General features: G+C 37.9%; 1 protein-coding gene and 1 non-coding gene across 15 annotated transcripts in view; one reads left to right on the forward strand and one right to left on the reverse strand.

Annotated features, from left to right (window-relative positions):
* Positions 1 to 25,860, forward strand: part of USP15 (ubiquitin specific peptidase 15) — a 148,311-nt gene that overhangs the window by 62,596 nt on the left and 59,855 nt on the right. For 13 of the 14 annotated variants that reach the window (XR_013400623.1, XR_013400622.1, XR_013400620.1 and 10 more), the window contains 1 exon segment: positions 3,676 to 3,737. Coding sequence is in view for 9 of the 14 variants with exons in the window: in XM_077953038.1 (XP_077809164.1) it covers positions 3,676 to 3,737 (62 nt within the window). In the remaining 5 variants the exon portion in view is untranslated. 14 annotated transcript variants of the gene reach the window in all.
* On the reverse strand, positions 12,095 to 12,197 carry LOC114671156 (U6 spliceosomal RNA). Its single transcript, XR_013401764.1, has one exon. It is a non-coding gene; the product is annotated as a U6 spliceosomal RNA (small nuclear RNA).

A 25,860-nucleotide genomic window follows, 5' to 3' on the forward strand; every position in this document is an offset into this window, starting at 1 on the left:
CCTCCCAAGTTCAAGTGATTCTCCTGCCTCAGCCTCTTGAGTACCTGAGACTACAGGCGTGCGCCACCACACCCAGCTAATTTTTGTATTTTCAGTAGAGACGAGGTTTCATCATGTTGGCCAGGAAGGGGCAGAATGGTCTCGATCTCTCGACCTCGTGATCCGCCCGCCTCAGCCTCCCAAAGTGCTGGGATTACAGGTGTGCGTCACTGTGCCTGGCCGGTATTTTTCTAATGGTGTAATCCAAATAAATTAAAGTATTGAGAAATGAAGAGGTTTAGTTACAGTCAGCAAGTCCTACTGATTCTACCTTCTATCTCTTGAAGTAATCTCTGTGTTCCATTCTCAACCCTTCCTCTATCTCCAGGTTCTTGTATGTCTGCTCAATCTTTCTTCCTTTGTTTTTCTGTTATTAGCAGGTAACAGTAGGACAGTCTTGTTTTTGCCAGAATATTCATTCTAAAATGTAAAGTTCACTGTCTTCCTTTCATAAACTTTTCCTGGTTCCTTAATAATTAGGTCCAGGCACTTTAAGCCAGCATGCAAGTTATGGTTTAACCTCCTACCTACTCTTCCGTCATCTTTAGATTATCTTTGTTTTGTGGTTTATACTCAGGCAGTACCAAACTGAGCTGCGTATAGTTCCCTGAACACACTATGCTATTCCATACTCTTGTGCTTTCCAATGTGTTATTCCAGCTGCCTGATGATGTACATGTCTTTGGAGTCCCTGTATTCATCCAGCAAAAAGTCCTTTTAACCATCCATATAATCAAATTAACCATCCCATACCATCATGTAGGCTAGCCGTATCAGAATGTTCATCCTTCAGGTTCTAGCTCAAATGTCACATCATCTATTCAGCCTTCCCTATTTCTCTCAGTATCAGTTGAGGTATAGGATGTTTCTACTTTGGAGAAAAAATTGCTTCCTTAACTTCCACAAAGATTTATGTATATGTTTTGTATTGTTCATTATATTATATGCTTTAGTTATATGCTTTAGTTATTTGTATATATTAATCTCCCCAGACTATGAGGTCCTTGTTTTGGTTAGACTTTGTACCCTATTTTTATTTTCAGAACCTAACATGCCTGGTGCTCTGGTAAATGGAAGATTTTTTTTTTGTTTTATTTAAAAATTACTGTTAACATCAATAATATGATTCTGAGTTGTGGAAAAATTTAGAGAAAGTGAGGGAAATTAATTTTTAGTAAATACCTACTGTGTGTCAAGAATTGTGCTAGGCTGTCAAAATACAGTGATTTTCAGATTTATTTTAGTCATTATATTCTTAAGAGAAATCTTACAAAATCCAGTATGTATTACAGTTAAAAGGGAAATGTAGCCGGTGGAAGCCTGAAGTGTGGACCTTGGAAATCCACTGATGAGCCAACACTGCCCTTTTATGTAGCCAGCTGTCTCTTTCTGTGTTCCAGTAGACATAACCTCTCTCCTTGGTTTTCATCCATTAGGCCTTGAGGTAGCTCCAAAAGTACAATTTGAAATCTATAGAATTCTTTCTTTAAACCTTCTCAGCAATCCTTTGAAATGAATGTTACTCTTTTCATCATGTACATTAGAAAACTGAGACTTAGAGAAGTTAAATAATTTTATGTTCTTGATAGGTAAGCATTTATCAGATGGCAGATGAGAGAATAATTTAATAAGATTAAATATCCTTAAGGACTTGATCTTTAAAAACAGGAATGTTTCAAAGAATATTCATTAAATTTTTCAGACTACGATAATTCTTCAGCCAGAGAAGATAAACGAACTAAACCCTCTCCTGGACCTTTTTTTTTTTTAATACTTAAATTGAAAGTTTCCTCATTAGAAAATAAAGACATATTATTGAAGAGTTTGTCTCCCAAAATGTGAGGCATTTCTTCTCTCCTTTTTGTGTGGGTTTAATTTGAATTTTGAAATCTTTTCAAAAATATTTTTATTTTGAGTTAAAGTTTTAACTATAACAAAATTTTATTCAGAAAAGGATACACTTGAATAAAGGACTGAATTTTAATATTTCTGATGGCCTTCAGCATTAGTATTTATGGTTTTTAAAACATGGAATTTTAAGTATAAATACTGTTAGGAATTAAGGCATTATGGTTAAATAATTATATTATATGCATAACTTTGAAATCTCCTATAGCTAAAATCTCTTGTTTTAAAACTGACTTAAGTCCTCAAATGATTGTAAAGTTTATATATATATTTATACATACAGTTTATCTGTAACTGTTACTCTCGTATAAATTGTGGTAAAGCAAAACATTCTTGAGAAGTTAAAAATCACTCACTAAATTCTACTTTGTAAATCTTTTTAAAAAATTACAAAACTACATCAGAATGAAAATCAGAAAATTGAGACAGTGATTACTTGTCTCTAGTAGGTAGGGAGAAGAATGTGAAGGAAGGGATCAGTATATTAGGTACATGGTACACTTATTTTTTATATGGTACAAATACACTTTTTAATGTGTGAAATAATAGATTTTTTAAAGCTAACTTTAATATTTTAATTAGCATCTCTTTTAACAACAAAGTTTCATGAATGTTTTTAAAATCAACATTTTATTGTTTGTTACATATACTCTGAAACATGCTTACATTTTACATAGCTAGGATCTAAATGCCAATTTATAAATGGCCTGGAAACATATAGTTCACAAGAATATATTGCTTAAGTGCGAGTAGAGTAGGTTATGAAATTGCGACTTTAAGAAAAAGAGTTAATGAAACAGTAAATGAAATGTATTCAAATTTGTAATGCCTTGGATTTACTTCAAGTCATATTGTCTGTATTACAGTTTTTCCATGGAAATTGTATATTTTAACTTTTTATTGGTATTATCACATATTTCCTTTGCTAATTTAATTATTTTTGCTAAGTTTTTCTTCTTTGCACAGACTAATCCATAGCAAAAACTAGAAGAAAGACTTATTAGACTGGAAGATACAAGGAAAGATTTTAGGGTGTTTTAAAATAAAGTATAGCTCCGCCAAAGCCTATACTTTTTATTTATTAGAGGTGTTTTCTGTCTGCCTCATCCATGCTGTAATGGAGAACTTCAGTCTGATTCTCATAAATGGGACTCTATCATTTGTATATTTAAAGATTCTATAATTTCCATGGTGATAATGTAAATACACACTAATTTCAAAACCCCAAATAAATTCTACACAATCTGTAATTTGGAATTATCTGTCACCCTTCGTCTGCATTTACATAAAAATAAGTTAGCCAAGATCCTATGTCAGTGTGTTTAACAGCTGCAAACATTTATTGAGCATCTCTTATTTACAGAGTTCTCTGTTACAACCTACAAATACAAATAGAAAATGTATTCTCTGAATTCAAGGAATTTATATTCTATTTACTTGGTTTACGTTTTCTTATACTTAAAGTCATGGAACCAGTGGTTTTCTTTACAGTTTATCTTCTACAATTCCTTCTCACTATCATTACTGATTTTTTTGTTATTTGAAGTCTTTTAGTCTCCCCTGCCTAGCTTTGGAATCGAAATGCAGATTACCTGTTCACCTTGTCTACTGTTTTGCTTTATATAATCACAGAGTTACTTTAGTTTCTTAGTTTACCCGGCTATCTTCTAAAGTTATTTTAAATTCAGAGTTATGGAAAAACACCCTTTTATTGTGTCATATTTGCAGGTATTAGTGATAGAACAGAAAAATGAAGATGGAACATGGCCAAGGGGTCCTTCTACTCCTAAGTAAGTGCTGCCACTTCTTATGGGCTTATTGTATGATTTTGAAGCCTTTGATGTTAGATAATCAAATCCACAATGATAGAAGAACCTAGTTGTGTATTTCAGAAATTCATGCCTTCTTTATCTTTGAGTATTTTATTCTTAGTATACAAGCTATCTACATTTGCTCTTAATTAATATGTTACTATTTTAAAAGCTTCCAATTCAAATATCTTAAGGCATAGTATAAATATATGGTATAAATGAGAAAGTTGCATTGTCTAATACAGTCAAATCATTAAATATTTGTTTAATTTTTTGAAGCTTTTTGTGCTTTTTTAAAGTATCTTAAAATATTTCTTTATCAAAATGAATCTGATGTGAAAGTAATATATTTATTCAAATGAAAGTTTTAGAATAAAAAATAACGAATAGAGGAGTATATGATGTATTTTCGAGGGTAAATGAAGGAAGAATTAGGAATCTTTTTAGCTGTTTTAGAACTAATAGATCTGTACTCCATTATCAAAACACAAGGCCAGTTGTGTTCAGACTTCTCACAGCTTTAAGAAGTAATATGGTACATGTCCCCCCTATTACTGTAATGTTTCTGTTTCTGCAAAAGGACACTTTATAATCAAACACATTAATATTTTTTCACCAAATATTCACACTAAGTGGGATAAATAAGGACTATAAATAGCATTATATCGGTTCAGGTTAGGTTGCCACCAAATGAACTGTGTAAAAATCTTTAAATTTTCAGAGCTTTGGAATTTCAGATATTCTGATAAGGGATTGTAAACCTGTATTTTGAAATTCTTAATGATATTTTTAAATAAAATTAATAACAATTCAGTGCATTTTAACCAAGCAAGTAAAAAGTCTGCTACTTTATTTTATTTAAAACTACAATGCACCCTCTGGGCGCAGTGGCACATGCCTGTAATCCCAGCACTTTGGGAGGCCAACGCAGGCAGATCACAAGGTCAGGAGTTTGAGACCAGCCTGGCCAACATGGTGAAACCCCATCTCTTCTAAAAATACAAAAATTAGCCGGGAGTGGTGATGCATCCCTGTAATCCCAGCTACTTGGGAGGCTGAGACACAAGAATCGCTTGAACCCGGGAGGCAGAGGTTGCAGTGAGCTGAGATCGTGCCACTATACTTCCAGCTTGGGCAACAGAGTGAGACTTTCTCCAAAAAACAAATAAATTAAATAAAATAAAACCACAATGTACCTTTTATAAGTGGTTTTCTATCCTTTTTATCTTATGTGAAGTTTTTTGTTTTTTTTTTTTCCATTTAAAGATATCATGAGAAGGCACCTAAATATGTTAATTACATGGAAGTGATTTTTATTCTTACCCTACTTAGTTGGATGCAGTACAAGGGTAGAACTTTGTATAAAAGTAGAACTTTTATTAAGAAGATGTTAATATTAAAAGCATGTGGGCTGAATTATGTAGATTTAATAACTGATGAAGGTTTAGATAGGAATATTTTTTGTGAACATTTACTTTTAGTCTTCAAAGCAGAACCACTGTTGTTTCCTAAATGTTTAGATTGCTATGTACTTGCTTTATCTTTAAATTATTTTTGAAATTACAAAATTGTTTGTGGATTAATATTTTTTTTAAAAAAACCATGAGTTCTAAAGATAGAGAAATCTTTTCTACTCAAAATGACGATTTTTGCCCAAAAGATAAGACTAATTTTATATTTTCTTTTATTCCCTAATAACACAATATCATTTTTATTTATTCCAACAACTGTAGTACTTGGCTTTGGGTAAAAGAAAACACAGTTTCCTATGTAATACCCAACACACCATATTCATGCAATAAATATTGGTGAATGCAGGTGCTGTACTAGAGATGTACAAAAGTACAATCAAGAGTCCCATTTTTCACTGGATCTACTAGTTTAATAAGGATGCCATATATTAAAGCATAGAAAAGTTAAACATCCATTCCCTCTAAAATGTAAGAAATACTATGTAGCAGTATGTCGTAAATTGCCAAATAATTTACTAGAATACAGAAAAAGATTTGCAGCTGTATATGAAAAGATTCTCAGAAAACTAAGAATAAAGGGAAATTCTAACTTAACACAACCTATATACCTCAAGTCTATAGCAAAAGTTAAATTTCATTGAGCAATTTTTAGCACAATTTAAATAATAGTAGGAGACAAGAAAGAAGAAATAAAGTTCACTATTTGTATATATTCCAAAACAGTCAGCAAACTACTAGAACTGAGAAAATTCAGCAAGGTTGTCTAATATAAGATTAATTTATAAAAAGCAGTTGTTTTTTCTATACCGAGAGATCAGCAGTCTTTTTTTAAATGTTTTCAGCTTTGTGGGCCATATGGTCTCTGTTAACTGTAACTGCTGATGTAGTATGAAAGCAGCCTTAGACATCATGTCAAGACACGGCAATGCCTGTGTTCCAATAAAACTTTATTTGTAAGTAGATGGCAAGCTTGGATTTGGCCTGTGAGCCATAGATTTCTAACTCCTGCCATTTATCATGAGAAATCCACTTAGAAAATAGTCTAACAAAAATTAACTTAATTAAAAATGTATAAAACCTTCATGGGAAAAGAATATAAGTTTATTAGAAAATAAAAGATTGTCATGTAATATATGGCTTAACCTAGTAATGCCTGTTTTCTCTAAAGCACATCAGTGTCTCCTGTTCAAAAATCTTTTTTTTTTTTTTTTTTTTTTCAAGAAACTTGACAAACTCATTTTAAAGTTAGTATAGACCAATACAAGTCCAGGATTAGCTGAATCAGTTTTGACAGAAAAGAAGAAGGAAAGAACACTAGACCTACAAGTTAATTGAGAGTTACTGTAAAATTATACTAATAACAACAACATAATGCTAGCAAAAGACAGGCAAATAGATTGGTATAAATGAGTAATCTCAGACAGATTCATGTCTATTTGACAACTTGGTATATGATGTGGCACAATTAGGTCGTGAGGTTGCTTAAAGCAGATGATTACTTACATTTAATAGGAGTACTGGCTATTTGGAAAAAAAGAAAACTAGAACCCTACCTTCTACTTTATATGCAAAGGCTAACTCTAGAAGGATTAAAGACCTAAATAAGAAATATAACACTTTAAAGTGAATAGTAGGCTGGGCATAGTGGCTCATGCCTGTAATCCCAGCACTTTGAGCGGTCAGGAGTTCAAGACCAGCCTGGCCAACATGGTGAAACCCTGCCTGTACTAAAATTACAAAAATTAGGTGGTATGGTGGTGGACACCTATAGTCTCAGCTACTCGGGAGACTGAGGCAGGAGAATCGCTTGAACCCGGGAGGTGGAGGTTTCAGTGAGCCGAGATCATGCCACTGCACTCCAGCCTGGGTGACAGAGTGAGACTCTATCTGAAAATAAATATATAAATAAAAGTGAATAGTAGCAATTTTGGAGAATAGTTACATCATAGGGATCATACAACATAATGTTCAAATTTAGTGGATCTGATTACATCGGAATTAAGGATTTCTGTTAAAAGAACTATACACAGAGTTAAAAGTCAGATGTCAGCTTTGGAACTTTTAAAACCAAAAGGGAATAATACCTGTAATATATTAAGAACCCCTATAAGTTAACAGAAACAAAGAAAAATAGCTTCTAAAAAATAGATAAAAGATACTAACAATTTAAATAAAGGGTAGCCAAGTGCTGAGAGGTAGATGAGAAGATAGACAAATTCACTAGTAATCAGAAAAAAAATGAACGTAAATGAGATACAGTTTTTCACCCATCAAAATGACAAATATTTAAAAGTTTGCTGATGCCAAGTGTTGGGTGTGGTGTAGACATCTGTGTACTTACGATGCCAGTGTAAACTGATACTGTCATTCTGTAAATCGTCAATAGTTAATTAAATCAGAAGTGTTTAATCCCTCTGACCCAGCACTCAGGGGAATTTTTAAACAGATCTTTGAGGAGATAATCTTTGTAGCTGCATAGTTTGTGGTAGTGGGGATTTGGAGATAGCCTAGTTAAATATCCATCACTGGTAAATAGAGCAAATAAGAAAAATGAGATGGTGGTAACAATGGTGAGATCTTTAAAACTAGATGAAACTTTAAAACATACAGTTGAGAGAAAGAAACAGTGAGATTCATAAATATTTAAGAACATGGCCGGGCGCGGTGGTTCAAGCCTGTAATCCCAGCACTTTGGGAGGCCGAGATGGGTGGATCACGAGGTCAGGAGATCGAGACCATCCTGGCTAACACGGTGAAACCCCGTCTCTACTAAAAAAAAAAATACAAAAAAAAACTAGCCGGGCGAGGTGGCGGGCGCCTGTAGTCCCAGCTACTCGGGAGGCTGAGGCAGGAGAATGGCGGGAACCCGGAAGGCGGAGCTGCAGTGAGCTGAGATCCGGCCACTGCACTCCAGCTTGGGCGACAGAGCGAGACTCCGTCTCAAAAAAAAAAAAAAAAAAAAAGAACATAGAAAAAATCACAGTAGAAGGAAATCAGAGTAGAGATAATAGGAGGAAAAAAGGAAACAAGTTTGAGGAAGTATCATTTGCTAAATTTATTTATATTATATTTCTATAGTTGAAGCAAGGGTACAGACTCTATTTTCTGGATGAATGCTGGCTTAAAAAAAACAAATGAGGCTGGGCACGGTGGCTCATGCCTATAATCCTAGCACTTTGGGAGGCTGAGACAGGTGGATCATTTGAAGTCAGGAGTTCAAAACCAGCCTGACCAACATGGTGAAACCCCATCTCTACTAAAAATACAAAAATTAGGCATGGTGGCAGACACCTGTAATCCCACTATTCAGGAGGCTGAGGCAGGAGAATTGCTTGAACCCAGGAGGCAGAGGTTGCAGTGAGCCGAGATCGCACCACTACACTCCAGCCTGTCATTGAAAAGCATGTTTTAGGCTGAACAAGGTGGCTCACACCTGTAATCCTAGCATTTTGGGAGGACAGAGGAGGATCACTTGAGCCCAGGAGTCCAAGATGACTCTGTGCAACGTAACAAGACCCTGTCTCTACAAAAAAATACAAAAATTAGCCAGGTATGGTGGCATGCACCTGTAGTCTCAGCTACTCCAGAAGCTGGAGTGGGAAGATTGCATGAGCCCAGGAGTTCAAGGCTGCAAAGAGCTATGATCACACCACTCACTGCACTCCAGCATGTGTGACAGAGGAACACCCTGTCTCCTAAAAGGAAAAACAAAAACAGAAAAGCATGTTTTAACCACATGATGTTAGCTTAGGCAAATTTAACTCCAGCTCAAGGCATGTAATTTTAGGTCCTTAGGAAGGACTTCAAGATATTAAGATATAGAACAGTTTATACTCCTCAAAATTGGCACATATTTGCCAGAGGACAACCCCTGGCCTTCAAGATGGCATGAAAATGCTGGTTCTAATATATATCACTAACCTGGAATTTGTCCATCATGTTGCATAGCACATAACCAGTTCCTAGCTAGGGTGTCAAATACCAAAGAAAAATAATTAAAGCTGTAATATGGTGATAGAAAGAAGAATCACTGGTAGAATTTATTAAAACAGTTTCCTGGGCCCCATCCTCAGAATTTCTTATTTGTTATATCTGGGCATGACTCATTTCTAATAAGTTTGCAGGTGACACCAATGCTGTTGGTCTAAGGATGACACTCAGAAATTTTGTAGGTAATGTTTATTGACATTTACTATGTGAACAACGTAGTGGCATCCAGGGTTCCCACCCCAGACCAGCAAAATATAAATCTTTATACTTAGCCAAGGAATTTGCATTTTAAGTACTTCTTGTGAACAAGAAAATATAAGAATACTACCACAAGTAGGCACATGTGAAACCACATGTTAGTATTTTGTCTGTTCTATACTGCTGAAAATAGAGGAACCTGCTTAGTGCTCTGATGTCCTAAAATTGTATTAGCCCCATTTTGATTAGATTTGAAACTGTATCTTCAACTGAAGCATAACTTTTTGGGCTACTTGAGAAGAAATGCTAAATATTCAAAACTGTTGAGGGTAAAATTTAATTTAAAATATGTAGTCATTTAGTTACAAAAACGATATGTGTATATGCTTTTTATCAGCACCTAAAACAACTCAAAGTCTGTATTAGAAATCTAAGAACCTACCCAAAGAATACTCACTCAAAAGTTTTCTGGTCACAGTGGCTCACGCTTATAATCCCAGCACTTTGGGAGGCCAAGGTGGGCGGATCACTTGAGGCCAGGAGTTTGAGACCAGCCTGGCCAACATGGTGAAACCTCGTCTCCACTAAAAATACAAAAATTAGCCAAGGGTGGTGGCGGTGTCTGTAGTCCTAGCTACTCGGGAGGCTGAGGCGGGAGAATCACTTGAACCCAAAAGGTGGAGGTTGCAGTGAGCTGAGATCGCGCCACTGCACTCCACTCTGGGTGGCAGAGCGAGACTCTGTCTCAAAAAAAAAAAAAAAATCAAGAAAAGAAAAAGTTTTCTAACTGAATTTTTTACTAGATATCAACATATAATTTGAATTTTTTATTTTTATATTCATGCTGCATTTTTTAACCACTGCTTATTTTATCAGGACTTGCATTTTTAATCTAGTTTTTAAGTTTGATTTCTTAAACAGCCTCTTAAAAAGATGATCTTTTCTAATGATACCTTAGAAAAAGTTTCCTCCCCTAGTTTTAAAAATTCTGTTAAATTTCACCTTTTTTTTTTTTTAAGGGTTTAGCATTGGGTGGATAATCTAGTTATTCTATTGCAGATGTGTAGTTAGTAAAATCTTGTATTTCTAAAAAATGATTTTACAGTGGACTCATTATAGAAGCCTGGGGATTCCTAGAGAGAATTTGATTTAAATTTATTCATTTTCATTAATTAGTCAAAAAGTATTGTCAAAATACGTGTGCTTAAGTATTTGGTGAAAAAAAAATTAAGAGTCATTGATAATTTTGAAGAGGGTGATTTTTCTTGGACTAGAAAACATCCAGAGAAAAATTTACCATCATCCAGAATAGGACATGAGTGGCAGAAAAAAAATCGAATGGAAAACCATGCTAATAGCTCTTACTCATACACTGTGCCTCTGCCATTTGTGGTATTCTGATTAAGGGAATTCCAAATTGATGACTGAAACACTATAAACTTAATCTCATGACACAATAGTATTTTCACAGCACTGTCTTCCTGAGTGCTCTGCTTGGAGAGAGGAAGAACTTTATAAATAAAACCATTGCATACTACTTTTTTGGTTGGGACAGATAGTAAGCACCTAGGTGATTCTGCAATATTCTCTTTTTGGTTTTTTACACCATCTTAAACGTCTTTAGAAATTTTTAGAGAGTATTTAATCCCTGTTTGCATTTATAACTGCAAAGCAGTTAAATGGATTTGGAAATGATGCATAGACTCATTTGGTTAAAACTTATTAAAATACATGTTGACTCTAGCCATTCTTTATTTCCTTGTCATTCGGCCAGTTCATACATTTCAGTAACACCAGTCATCAATCTGAAATGCAATCTGTGAACCATAAATCTAGAGTAATATTCCAAAATCTGTAATTTGTTGTTGTTGTTTTAAGACAGAGCCTCACTCTCATTACCCGGGCTGGAGTGCAATGGAGCAGTCACAGCTCACTGTAGCCTCGAATTCCCAGGCTCAGATGATCTTCCCACCTCAGCCTCCCAAGTAGCTGGGACTACAGGCACACCACCACACCTGGCCAATTTTGGGGTTTTTTGTTTGTTTGCTTGTTTGTTTTGTTTTGTTTTTGTAAAGATGGGGTTTCAGCCCAGGCTGGTCTCAAACTCCTGGGCTCAAGCAGTCTGCCTACCTCAGTCTCCCAAAGTGCTGGGATTACAGGCATGAGCCACCGTGCCCAGCTGTTATCTTTTTTTTAAAAAGACATTTTGAATCCTTAAATTTCCTTTTGTGCCTTATTTTATGTTGTTATCATTCTCATTAAGAAACAGACGTAGAGTGCTCTTTTCTGAGACTTTAAAGTTTGAGGTAATGGAATAGCCAAACAAAAATGCTTAGATTACAATTAAGGGGAGCTGCAGTATGGAGTACTGAGAACTGCAGGTATGGAGTCATATTCCTAAAAATGGGAATATATGCATATATAAATTAACCAAAAATGTAGAGAACAACATACCAAAACCTTAAAGAACATCCTGAAATAATGAAGGACAGTTGGCATCAAATAGAATCATCATGAAGGCTCAGGAAAACTTGTGCTGATCAAAACAAAAAGTCCCTTATTTTTTAGGGATACATATTGTTGTGTTTTCAGGTGAAATTATGGGTGTCTAGAATTTGCTTTAAACTACTCCAGCAAAAGAGGGAGTCGGAGGGAAGATGAAGGATTATAGAAAAAATAAGAATGGTAGAATGTTAATTTTTGAATATCATCCTTTTGTAGTGGCCATACTAATCTTCTCTGTATCGTTCCACTTTTGGTATATGTGCTGGTAAAGCATGCACTAGAATGTTATTTTTGAAGCTGAGTTTCTGATATTAGGTACATGAGGGTTAATGTATGTTTCAAAATTTCTGTAATAAAGTTTAAATAAAAATGGGTTGCAAGTTTGGTGCTTAGATTCATAATGGCTGAAAAACTTATAATTTCATTTATTTAAAATGGAACGTTTTATGTTATCAAATATTATATGTAAAAGTAAGCAGTCAAAATAAGGAAAAATGGAGCTATGAAAAACAATTTATATGTAATGTAAATCTACTTAAACTCTCTTTTGTGTATCTTTAAGCACCTAACACCCTACCTGGCATATAGGAAGCACACAGCCAATGCTGTTGAACTGAACTAATATGTGTCTTACAACAGTAAAAATGTTTAATTTTTTAGGAGATTTAGAATGTTCTTTTTCTTTCAGAGCTTGTCTTAAGATGATTTTTAGAAATGGAGAGTGTAATGTTGGTCTTGTTTTTGTTACTAAGATAATTTTTGTTTTATGATGTTAGATTGTATGAAGTTAGGTTGTTTTACAGTGTTGGGTTTGAAAATATAAAAATCTTTAAATAACTGTTTTGCTGTGTCAGCATTCAGACTTCTCTGTATTTTGGTTGCTTAACATGGTGTTAGATTTCCATGAGTGTTAAATGTTTAGTTGACTTACTAAAAGCAAGTTGTGTTTTTCTATTGAGGTAAGAGGCTCAACTTAGCCTTGAATTGCATGTTTTTAGTTGAAACATATTGGGCATAGGGAAATTCAGATACTACAAACATTCATTTGTCAGGAGTAAGGCTGAATTTTCTCTCTTCATGAAACCACTTCAGCTAGATGGAAGTCTTTCCTTTTTCTGTCTGAAGGCACGATATGTTATACCTAGCCCAAACTGGCCAAAATTAGTTTAATTCTAGGTAAGTGGTTTGATGTCTAGTTAATTTATGATATTCTTAGCATTTTTTTCTCTCCTTTTTCTAGAGAGCCACTAGAGCAGAGTTGCTAGTGAACAGTTTAATTTCCACATACGTCACAGAAAGAGAGCTAAAGGGCTCTGGTTATCATCCACAGACTGACCAGTCAACCCCTAAATAACCTGATACTAGCTCCACAAATGTTAGCTAGATTGGACCATGTGTAATCTGAGTCAGAAGTCGGAATCAGAAGAGATAAATGATGCGTTATCACTCATCAGGAATGTCTGTAACAGTATTGTAAAATTGTTATACTTTACCTTTACCTGTTGACCACATCCATCCTTATCTCTCTGATCACCTTGCTGTTTAAGGACAGTCCCTGTACTCTACCTATAGTATTTATCTCAATGCTTCCTGGTCCTTACTTTTTCTGTTATTATCTCCTTTCTCCTACATATTTAAATGCCTAGCATAGTGCCATACATATGGTAAACACCAGTTCATTATTTTTATTTCTTTCCTAATGTCATCTTCCCCCTCAGCCTATGAACATAAACACATCTTCATCTTTAAAAGCAAAAACCATATGCTTCCTCCATATACCATCTTTTAGCTTTTTTTCTTTGACAGCCACCTACATTTAAAAGTCTATACTTAATGTTGCTTGCCACCCATTCAGGATTTAACAAAGTTCTTATTTGTCTTTCCTTTTAACCTAGTTTATTTGACCTGTCTTTAGTATTTCTTTTTGATAACCATCTCCTAAAGAAATTCTCTGAATTTGAATACATAGTACAACCTTTTATTCCAAGGACTTTGCCTCTCTGACCAGTCCTTTGTCTAGCTCAGTTTCTCTTTAGGGTTACCACATTTGGTTTTGCAAATTGTGCACAGCTCTAGAGGGCATCATTCATATCATGTGTAGTCTGTGTGACAGGCCCTCCCTGGCACGGTGCAGTGCAGCTTCACTAACTGTTTGCAGCAGCCCTGCTCAGACCTTAAATGCATTGACATTCCCTAAATTTCTGTCAGAAGACCTCTTTTATCATACCGTAGTAGGTGTTCAAAATTAGGTGATTCTGTGCTAATCCTCTCCCCCAGCTCAAATTGACACAAAATATGCCATTCTCTATTTCTAGACTAGACCACTTTTCTGTATTCCAGATTTTTCATAAATTTCATGTAGGACTCACCACCTCAGATTAAACCAAATCTTTTTACCCCTCTTTCTCCCATCCCCTCAACCTAAACTGGATCCATTTCCTGTATTGCCTATTTCAAGTACCATCTAAGAGCCATCCTGAGTTCCTCCTCCAGCCTTTCTTCTCTCGTCTAGTTAGTCAGCAAGTCTTGCAGATTCTACCTCCCCACCTGAAGTTTTCAAACATTTTGATCTTGGTACTCCTTTTACATTCTTGAAAATTATTAAAGACCCAAAGAACTTCTGTTATATGGGTTATATCTATTAATGTTTGTCATATTCGAAATAGAAATAAGATTTTAAGGTATTTTAAAGTAATAGTACAAAACCGTTGTATTTTGACATGAATAACATTTTTATGAAAATAACTATATTCCAAAATAATAAAATTACCAAAAAGCGTTGCATTGTTTATTTTTGCAAATTTCTTTACTGTCTGACTAAATAGAGGACAGCTAAATTCTTGTATATTTTTCTGCATTTAATTTATTGTAATACAATGTTTGGGTTGAAGTACATGAAGCAAATTCAGCCTCACACAGATACATAGTTGAAAAGGAGTATTTTCAGATCATTAATACCACATCAAAACTTGACCAGTGGTGGTTTAAGTCTTAAAGTTTAATGATAGAGGCCGGGCGCGGTGGCTCAAGCCTGTAATCCCAGCACTTTGGGAGGCCGAGATGGGCGGATCACGAGGTCAGGAGATCGAGACCATCCTGGCTAACACAATGAAACCCCGTCTCCACTAAAAATACAAAAAAATTAGCCGGGCGTGGTGGCGGCGCCTGTAGTCCCAGCTACTCGGGAGGCTGAGGCAGGAGAATGGCGGGAACCCGGGAGGCGGAGCTTGCAGTGAGCCGAGATCGCGCCACTGCACTCCAGCCTGGGCAACAGAGCGAGACTCCGCCTCAAAAAAAAAAAAAAAAAAAAAAAGTTTAATGATAGAATCTGAAACCATATCAATGAACCTTTTATAATATTAAAATCTTTCAAATGTAAATTTCATACATTTTGGTCATTTGAAAAATATTGATTCACTGAGTTATGCAGATCTTCCAAATGTTGACACATTTTATTCTACAGTTTTTTTCAAATCACATTTTTTTAAAACATCACCTGTCTTATGAGAAAAACCTAAGTATTGGGAAGCTGTCAACTTCGTGGTGTCAGAGTCAAGTTTTCCAAGATTCTCATTCTTGCTCGAAAGCCCGTATTTTATCATTGGCAGCAAATACGTTGTTTTCCTAAAAGACACAGCCTTCCTTCATTCGTTTTTGAGAAAACCTCTGCTTGATAGCCGTATTAGTCCATTTTCATGCCGCTGATAAAGACATATAGGAGACTGGGCAATTTACAAAAGGAAGAAGTTTATTGGATTTACAGTTCCACATGACTAGCGAGGCCTCACAATCATGGTGGAAGGCAAGGAGGAGCAAGTCATGTCTCAGAGAGAACTCGTGCAGAGAAACTCCTGGTTTTTGTGTGTGTGTGTGTCTTTTTTTTATTTTATTTTAAGTTCTGGGATACATGTACAGAATGTGCAGGTTTGTTACATGGCTATGCATGTGCCATGATAGTTTGCCACACCTATCAACCCGTCATCTAGGTTTTAAGCCCCACATGCATGAAGAGTTTGTCCTAATGCTCTCCCTCCCCTTTCCCCCCACCCGCCGACAGGCCCCGGTGTGTTGTTCCCCTCCCTTTGTCTATGTGTTCTCATTGTTCAGCTCCCACTTACGAGTGAGAATATGTGGTGTTTGATTTTCTGTTCCTGTGTTTGCTGAGAATGATGGCTTCCAGCTTCATCCATGTCCCTGCAAAGGATGTGAATTTATTCTTTTTTATGGCTGCATAGTATTCCATGGTGTATATGTGCCACATTTTGTTTATCCAGTCTATCATTGATGGACATTTGGGTTGGTTCCAAGTCTTTGCTATTGTAAATAGTGCTGCAATAAACACATGTGCATGGTCTTTATAGTAGAATGGTTTATAATCCTTTACCTAGTAATGGGATTACTGGGTCAAATGGTATTTCTGGTTCTAGATCCTTGAAGAATCGCCACACTGTCTTCCGCAGTGGTCGAACTAATTTATGCTCCCACCATTAGTGTAAAAGCATTCCCGTTTCTCCACATCTTCTCCAGCATCTGTTGTTTTCTTTTTAATAATCGCCATTCTGACTGGCGTGAGATGGTATCTCATTGTGGTGGGATTTGCATTTCTCTAATGACCAGTGATAAAGAGCTTTTCTTCACATGTTTGTTGGCTGCATAAATGTCTTCTTTTGAGAAGTGTCTGTTCATATCCTTCGCCCACTTTTTGATGGGGTTGTTTGTTTTTTTTCTTGTAAATTTGTTTAAGTTCCTTGTAGATTCTGGATAATAGCCCTTTGTCAGATGGATAGATTGCAAAAATTTTCTCCCATTCTGAAGGTTGCCTGTTCACTCTGATGATAATTTCTTTTCCTTTGCAGAAGCTCTTTAGTTTGATTAGCTCCCATTTGTCAGTTTTGGCTTTTGTTGCGATTGCTTTTGGTGTTTTAGTCATGAAGTCATTTCCCATGACTGTGTCCTGAATGGTATTGCCTAGATTTTCTTCTAGAGTTTTTATGGTTTTGAGTTTTACATTTAAGCCTTTAATCTATCTTGAGTTAATTTTTTATAAGGTATAAGGAAGGGGTCCAGTTTCTGTTTTCTTCATATGGCTAGCCATTTTTCCCAGCACTGTTTATTAAACAGGGAATCATTTCCCCATTGCTTGTGTTTGTCAGGTTTGTGAAAGATCACATGATCTTTTATTGATTTGCATATGTTCAAACAGCTTTGCATCCCAGGATGTGTGGAGTTATTTCTGGGGCCTCTGTTCTGTTGCATCGGTCTACATATCTTTTTTGGTACCAGTACCATGCTGTTTTGGTTACTGTAGCCTTGTAGTATAGTTTGAAGTCAGGTAGCATGATGCCTCCAGCTTTCTTCTTTTGCTTAGGATTTTCTAGGCTATACTGGCCCTTTTTGGTTCCATATGAAATTTAAAGTAGTTTTTTCTAATTCTGTAAAGAATGTCAATGGTAGCTCGATGGGAATAGCATTGAATCTATAAATTACTTTGGGCAGTGTGGCCATTTTCACAGTATTGATTCTTCCTATCCATGAGCATGGAATGTTTTTCCATTTGTTTGTGTCCTATCTTATTTCCTTGAGCAGTGGTTTGTAGTTCTCCGTGAAGAAGTCATTCACGTCCCTTGTAGATTGTATTCCTAGGTATTTTTTCTCTTTGTAGCAGTTGTGAATGGGAGTTCACTCATGATTTGACTCTCTGCTTGTCTATTTTTGGTGTATAAGAATCCTTGCACGTTGATTTTCTATCCTGAGACTTTGCTGAAGTTATCAGCTTAAGGAGGTTTGGGGCTTAGACGATGGGCTTTTCTAAATATACAATCATGTCATCTGCAAACAGAGACCATTTGACTTCCTCTCTTCCTATTTTAATACTCTTTATTTCTTTCTTTTGCCTGGTTGCCCTGGCCAGAACTTCCAATACTTCGTTGAATAGGAGTGGTGAGAGAAGGCATCTTTGTCTTGTGCCGGTTTTCAAAGGAAATGCTTCCAGCTTTTGCCCATTCAATATGATATTGGCTGTGGGTCTGTCATAAATAGCTGTTATTATTTTGAGAGATGTTTCATCAATAACTAGTTTATTGAGAGTTTTTAACATGAATGGATGTTGAATTTTATTGAAGGCCTTTTCTGCATCTATTGAGATATTCGTGTGGTTTTTGTCATTGGTTCTGTTTATGTGATTGATTACTTTTATTGATTTGCATATGTTGAACCAGCTTTTCTTCCCTGGGATGAAGCCCACTTGATCATGGTGGATAAGCTTTTTGATGTGCTGCTGGATTCGGTTGACCAATATTTTATTAAGGATTTTTACATCAATGTTCATCAGGGATATTGGCCTGAAATTTTCTTTTTTTTGTTGTATCTCTGCCAGGTTTTGGTATCAGGATGATGCTGGCCCCATAAAATGAGTTAGAGAGGAGTCCCTCTTTTTCAATTGTTTGGAATATTTTCGGAAGGAATGGTACCAGCTCCTCTTTGTACCTCTGGTAGAATTCGGCTGTGAATCCGTCTGGTCCTGGGCCTTTTGTGGTTGGTGGGCTATTAATTACTGCCTCAATTTCAGAACTTGTTACTGGTCTATTCAGGGATTTGACTTCTTCCTGGTTTAGTCTTGGGAGGGTGTATGTGTCCAAGAATTTATCCGTTTCTTCTAGATTTTCTAGTTTATTTGCATAGAGGTGTTTATAGTACTCTCTGATGGTAGTTTTTTATTTCTGTGGGATCAGTGGTGATATCCCCTTTATCATTTTTGTTGCGTCTATTTGATTCTTCTCTCTTTTCTTCATTAGTCTAGCTAGCAGTCTGTCTATTTTGTTATTTTTTCCCAAAAACCCAGCTCCTGGATTCATTTATTTTTATTTTTATTTTTTGAAGGGTTCTTCCTGTCTCTATCTCTTTCAGTTCTGCTCTGATCTTAGTTATTTCTTGTCTTCTGCTAGCTTTTGAATTTGTTTACTCTTCCTTCTTTAGTTCTTTTAATTGTGATATTTGGGTTTCAATTTCAGATCTTTCCAGCTTTCAGATATGGGCATTTAGTACTATAAATTTCCCCCTATACACTGCTTTAACCATGTCCCAAAGATTCTGATACATTGTCTCTTTGTTCTCATTGGTTTCAAAGAACTTCTTTATTTCTGCCTTCATTTCGTTATTTACCCAGGAGTCCTTCAGGAGCAGGGTCTTCAATTTCCATGTAGTTGTGCCGTTTGGGGTGAGTTTCTTAATCCTGAGTTCTTATTTGATTGCACTGTGGTCTGAGAGACTGTTAGGATTTCTATTCTTTTGCATTTGCTGAGGAGTGTTTTACTTCCATTTATGTGGTCGATTTTAGAATAAGTGCCATGCGGTACTGAGAAGAATGTATATTCTGTTGATTTGTGGTGAAGAGTTTGTGGATGTCTGTGAGGTCCACTTGATCCAGAGCTGAGTTCAAGTCCTGAATAGCCTTGTTAATTGTCTATCTCATTGATCTGTCTAGTATTGACAGTAAGGTGTTAAAGACTCCCACTATTACTGCATGGGAGTCTGAGTCTCTTTCTAGATCTCTAAGAACTTGTTTTATGAATCTGGGTGCTCCTATATTGGGTCCACATATATTTAGGATAGTTAGCTCTTCTTGTGGCATTGATCCCTTTACCATTATGTAATGCCCTTCTTTGTCTTTTTTTATCTTTGTTGGTTTTATGTGTGTTTTATCAGAGACTAGTATTTCAACTCCTGCTTTTTTTTTTTTTTTTTTTTTTTTTTTTCTGCTTTCCATTTGCTTGGTAAATACTCCTCCAACCCTTTATTTTGAGCCTGTGTGTGTCTTTGCATGTGAGATGGGTCTCCTGAATATAGCACACCAATGGGTCTTGACTCTTCATCCAATTTGCCAGTCTGTGTCTTTTAATTGGGGCATTTAGCCCATTTATATTTAAGGCTAAATATTGTTATGTGTGAATTTGATCTGGTCATCATAATGCTAGCTGGTTATTTTGCACATTAGTTGATGCAGTTTCTTCACGGTGTCATTGGTCATTATATTTTGGTGTGTTTTTGCAGTAGCTGGTACCAGTTTTTCCCTTCTACATTTAGTACTTCCTTCAGGAGTTCTTGTAAAGGCTGCCTGGTGGTGACAAAATCCCTCCGCATTTGCTTGTTTGGAAAGGATTTTATTTCTCCTTTGCTTATGAAGCTTTGTTTGCCTGGATATGAAATTCTGGGTTGAAAATTCCTTTCTTTAAGAATGTTGAATATTGGCCCCTACTCTCTTCTGGCTTGTAGGGTTTCTGCAGAGTCTGCTGTTAGTCTGATGGGCTTCCCTTTGTAGGTGACCTGACTTTTCTTTCTGGCTGCCCTTAACATTTTTTCCTTCATTTCAACCTTGGAGAATCTGAAGATTTTGTGTCTTGGGGCTGATCTTCTCATGAAGTATCTTAGTGGTGGTCTCTGTATCTCCTGATTTGGAATGTTGGCCTGTCTTACTAGGTTGGGGAAGTTCTCCCGAGAGTTCGCTTCTCTCTGAATGTGTTTTCCGACTCGGTTCCATTCTCCCCATCACTTTCAGGTACACTAATCAATTATAGGTTTGGTCTTTTCACATAGTCCCATATTTCTTGGAGGCTTTGTTCATTCCTTTTCATTCTTTTTTCTCTAATCTTGTCTTTGTGCCTAATTTCAGCAAGGTGATCTTCAATCTGTGATATCCTTTCTTCTGCTTGATCGATTCAGCTGTTGATACTTGTGTATGCTTCACTAATTTCTCATGCTGTGTTTTTCAGTTCCATCCGGCCATTTATGTTCCTCGCTAAACTGGTTATTGTAGTTAGCAGTTCCTGTAACCTTTTATCAAGGTTCTTAGCTTCCTTGCACTGGGTTAGAACGTGCTGCTTTAGCTCAGAGGAGTTTATTACACACCTTCTGAAACCTACTTCTATTAATTCATCAGTGTCAGTCTTCATCCAGTTTTGTGCCCTTGCTGGAGAGAAGTTGCGATCATTTGGAGAAGAAGCAGCTTTCTGGTTTTTGGGATTTTCAGCGTTTTTGCACTAGTTTGTCCTCATCTTCGTGGATTTGTCTACCTTTGGTCTTTGAACCTGATGACCTTTGGATGGGGTCTTTGTTGGGGGATCTTTCTGTTAATGTTGTTGTTGCTTTCTGTTTGTTTGTTTTTCTTCTAACAGTCAGGCCCCTTTTCTGCAGGTCTGCTGCAGTTTGCTGGAGGTCCACTCCAGACCCTGTTCGCCTGGGTATCACCAGTGGAGGCTGCAGAACAGCATAGATTGCTGCCTACTCCTTCCTCTGGAAGCTTCGTCCCAGAGGGGCACCGGCCTGATGCCAGCCGGAGCTCTCCTGTATGAGGTGTTTGTCGACACCTGTTGGGAGGTCTCTCCCAGGCAGGAGGCACGGGGTCAGGGACCCACTTGAGGAGGCAGCCTGTCCCTTAGCAGAGCTGGTGCACTGTGCTGGGAGAATCCCCCTTGTCAGGATCAGCTGCTCTCTTCAGAGCCTGCAGCCAGGAAAGATTAAGTCCACTGAAGCTACACCCACAGCCATCCCTCCCCCAGTTTCTCTGTCCCAGGGAGATGAGAGTTTTATCTGTAAACCCCTGGCTGGGGCTGCTGCATTTCCTTCAGATGTGCCCTGCCCAGTGAGGAGGAATGTAGAGAAGCAGTCTGGCCACAGCCACTTTGCCACACTGTGGTGAATCCTGCCCAGTCAAAACCTCCCAGTCTCCTTAGCACTGCGAGGGGAAACCACCTACTAAAGCCTCAGTAATGGCGGATGCCCCTCCCCCAAACAAGCTCGATCGTCTCAAGTCAATTCCAGACTGTTGTGCTGGCAGTGAGAATTTCAAGCCAGTGGTTCTTAGCTTTCTGGGCTCGGTGAGTGGGACCCACTGAGCGAGCCCACTTGGCTCCCTGGCTTCAGCCCCCTTTCCAGGGGAGTGAATGGTTCTGTCTCGCTGGCATTCCAGGTACCACTGTGGTTATGAAAAAAAACTCCTACAGCTAGCTCATTGCATTCCCGAACAGCCACTCAGTTTTATGCTTGAAACCTAGGGCCCTGGTGGTGTAGGCACACAAGTCCTGATCTGCAGATTGCAAAAACCATGGGAAAGCATAGTACTTGGGCCAGGTAGCACAGTCCCTCATGGCTTCCCTTGGCTGGAGGAGGGAAGCCCCCCAGCTCCTTGCACTTCCCAGATGAAGCAACGCCCCACCCTGCTTCTGCTCACTCTCTGCAGGTTGTACCCACTACCTAACCAGTTCCAATGAGATGGATACCTCAGTTGGAAATGCAGAAATCACCTGCCTTCTCCATTGATCGCCCTGAGAACCTCAGACCAGAGCTGTTTCTATTCGGCCATCTTGGCCCCTCCCTGAAACCCATGTTTAAAACCATCAGATCTCATGAGACCCATTCACTATCACGAGAACAGCATGGAAAAGACCCACCCCCATGATTCAGTCATCTCCCACCAGGCCTATCTTACAACACGTGGGAATTACAGGAGCTACAAGATGAGATTTGGGTGGGGACACAGAGCCAAACCATATCATTCTGCCCCTGGCCTCTCCCAAATCTTATCTCACATTTCAAAACCAGTCATGCCTTCCCAACAGTCCCCCAAAGTCTCAACTCATTTCAGCATGAATTCAGAAATACACAGTCCAGTGTCTCATTCAGGACAAGGCAAGTCCCTTCCACCTATGAGCCTGTAAAATCGAAAACAAGTTAGTTACTTCCTAGATACAAGGAGGATACAGGCATTGGGTCAACACAGCCATTCCAAATGGGAGAAATTGGCCAAAACAAAGGGGCTGTAGGCCCAATGCAAGTCCGAAATCCAGCAGGGCAGTCAAATCTTAGAGCTCCAAAATGATCTCCTTTGACTCCATGTCTCGCATCCGAGTCACACTGGTGCAAGAGGTGGGCTCCCACAGCCTTCTGCAGCTCTTTCCCTGTGGCTTTGCAGGTTATAACCCCACTGCTGGCTGTTTTCACGGGCTGGCGTTGTCTGCAGCTTTTCCAGGTGCACAGTGCAAGCTCTCAGTAGATCTATACCATTCTGGGGTCTGGAGGACAGTGGCCCTCTTCTCACAGCTCCAGTAGGTGGTGCCCTAGTAGGGAATCTGTGTGGGAGCTCCAAACCCATATTTCCCTTCCTCACTGCCCTAGCAGAGATTATCCATGAGGACCCCGCCCCTACAGCAAACTTCTTGGGCATCCAGGCGTTTCCATACCTCCTCCAAAATCAAGGCGGAGGTTCCCAAACCTCAATTATTGACTTCTGTGAACCCACAGGCCCAGCACCACATGGAAGCTGCCAAGGCTTGGGGCTTCCACACTCTGAAGCAACAGCCTGAGCTGTACCTTGGCCCCTTTTAGCCATGGCCGGAGCAGCTGGAACACAGGGTACCAAGTCCCTAGGCTGCACAGAGCAGGGTGCCTCTGGGCCTAGCCCATAAAACCATCTTTCCTTTTAGGCCTCCAAGCCTGTGATGGGAGGGGCTGCCGTGAAGACCTCTGACATGCCCTGGAGACATTTTCCCCCCGTTGTCTTGGGGATTAACATTTAGCTGCTCGGTACTTTTGCCAGCTTGAATTTCTCCTCAGAAAATGGGATTTTCATTTCTATTGTATTGTCAGGCTGCAAATTCTCCAACCTTTTATGCCCTGTTCCCATTTTAAAACTGAATGCCTTTAACAGCACCCAAGTCACCTCCTGAATGATTTGCTGCGTAGATTTCTTCTGCCAAATTCCCTAAATCATCTCTCCTAAGTTCAAAATTCCACAAATCTCTAGGGCCAGGGCAAACTGCCACCAGTATCTTTGCTAAAACATATCAAGCGTCACCCTTGCTCCAGTTCACAACAAGTTCCTCATTTCCATCTAAGACTACCTCAGCCTGGACTTTATTGTCTATAACACTAAGCATTTTGGTCAAAGCCATTCAACAAGTCTCTAGAAAGTTTTAAACCTTCACACATCTTCCTATCTCCTGAGTCCTCCCAAGTCTCCAGGAAGTTCCAAACTTTCCCACATTTTCCTGTCTTCTTCTGAGTCCTCCAAACTGTTCTAACGTCTGCCTATTACTCAGTTCCAAAGTTGCTTACACATTTTCTGGGAACTTTAGTACCCAGTTCCAAAGTTGCTTACACGTGGCTGTATTGACCCAATGCCTGTATCCTCTTTGTATCTAGGAAGTAACTAACTTGTTTTTGATTTTACAGGCTCATAGGTGGAAGGGATTTGCCTTAGAAAACATTTTTTTCTAAGGTTTTATAATGTATAAAACTTTCAACAACGCCACACGCTACCGGTACCAATTTACTCTTTTAGTCTGTTTTCACGCTGTTGATAAAGACATACCTGAGACTGGACAATTTACAAAAGAAAGAGGTTCATTGGACTTACAGTTCCACATGTCTGGGGTGGGGGAGCCTCACAATCATGGCAGAAGGCAAGGAGGAGCAAGTCATGTCTTACATGGATGGTGGCAGGCAAAGAGAGCTTGTGCAGAGAAACTCCCATTTTTAAGAACATCAAATCTCGTGAGACTCATTCACTATCACAAGAACAGCATGGAAAAGACCCACCCCCTCCCATGATTCAGTCATTTCCTACTAGGCCCTTCCCACAACACCTGGGGATTATGAAAGCTACAAGATGAGATTTGGGTGGGGACACAGAACCAAGCCATATCAATAGCCAAGTCCAAATAACCACACACAGTCGTTTCCTAATGTAGAATAAAAAAAGAGTGGTGTCCTGAAAACAATGACTGGTTCCACTTGTGGTTCATGCAGTTCAAATAACTACACAAGCTTTTCCTCAGAATGACGGCCATGATACTTCAGTTTGTAGCAGATACGCTTTATGCAAACTTCCCAGTTTGTCAGATAATATCAAAAAGAAGTGTAAGTAAGGGTTAAGATTTAATAAAATCAGTAATTTTTTTTTCAATGTGGATATTCTCAAGTGAAACTTTTTTACTGTGATGTGGTGAAATATAGATTAGTGCTACTCCTTTGATTCATGCTAAGGTTTCAGCAGTTTTATCCACCATTGCTTTTGCACTAGCAGTGCCAATATCCACTCAGTGAAAGAGGTCGAATAACATTTAAACGACACTTTGATATTTATTATGAAAATAGTTTTGACCTCACCAATGGACACCTTAAAAAGGGTCTTGACAACCCCCAGGATCCATGGACTATACTTCAAGAACTGCTTCCTAAACATCCAAGATACGCTGCCCTTGCCCACTCTACTTTCTTAACTCCACCCCTTATTAATTCTTACCTTTGTTTTTATAGTTCCTTAACTGGTCTCCCAATCTTCAGTCTTTTTCTCTTCCTTAAAAGTTCCTAGATTACAAATCTGATTTTGTTGATACCCTATTAAAGTCTTTCCACATGCTCCAGCACAATTGGATAAAATCCAGATTTCTTCATAGAACATAAAAGACCTTTTATTGTCATACCTACCTTAGTAACCTCTGTTCCTGTCAGTACTTCCTAGTCTTTAAGCCAAGCTGAATTTACTGGTAATTCCCTGAACACATTCATAGTTTCTACATGATTTCTACATGCTGTTCTTCCTACCTGTAATACTCTTTTACTTCCCACCTATCCCTCTAATTGTACGTCATTTTTAAATCACCTCATGTCACTACCCACAAAATTCTACATTAGAATTTGTTGTCGTACTTATATTGTATTATTGTATTATAGTCATTTTGCTTATATGTCATTTTTTCCTGTTAGATCGTGAGCTGTTTGAGGTCAGGAACTGTGTCTTTCTTTGTATTCCCAGTACTTATCAAGGATGAGGCATACAGTAATCATTTAGTAAATGTTTGAGTGTTTGAATGAACTCCATAAAAATTGAAAATACAAATTAATTCCATGGTATTTCATTTTCTTTTCCTTCTAATATAGTT

The sequence above is a fragment of the Macaca mulatta genome, chromosome 11 (assembly GCF_049350105.2).
Source record: "Macaca mulatta isolate MMU2019108-1 chromosome 11, T2T-MMU8v2.0, whole genome shotgun sequence".
NCBI classification, from domain to species: Eukaryota; Metazoa; Chordata; class Mammalia; order Primates; family Cercopithecidae; genus Macaca; species Macaca mulatta.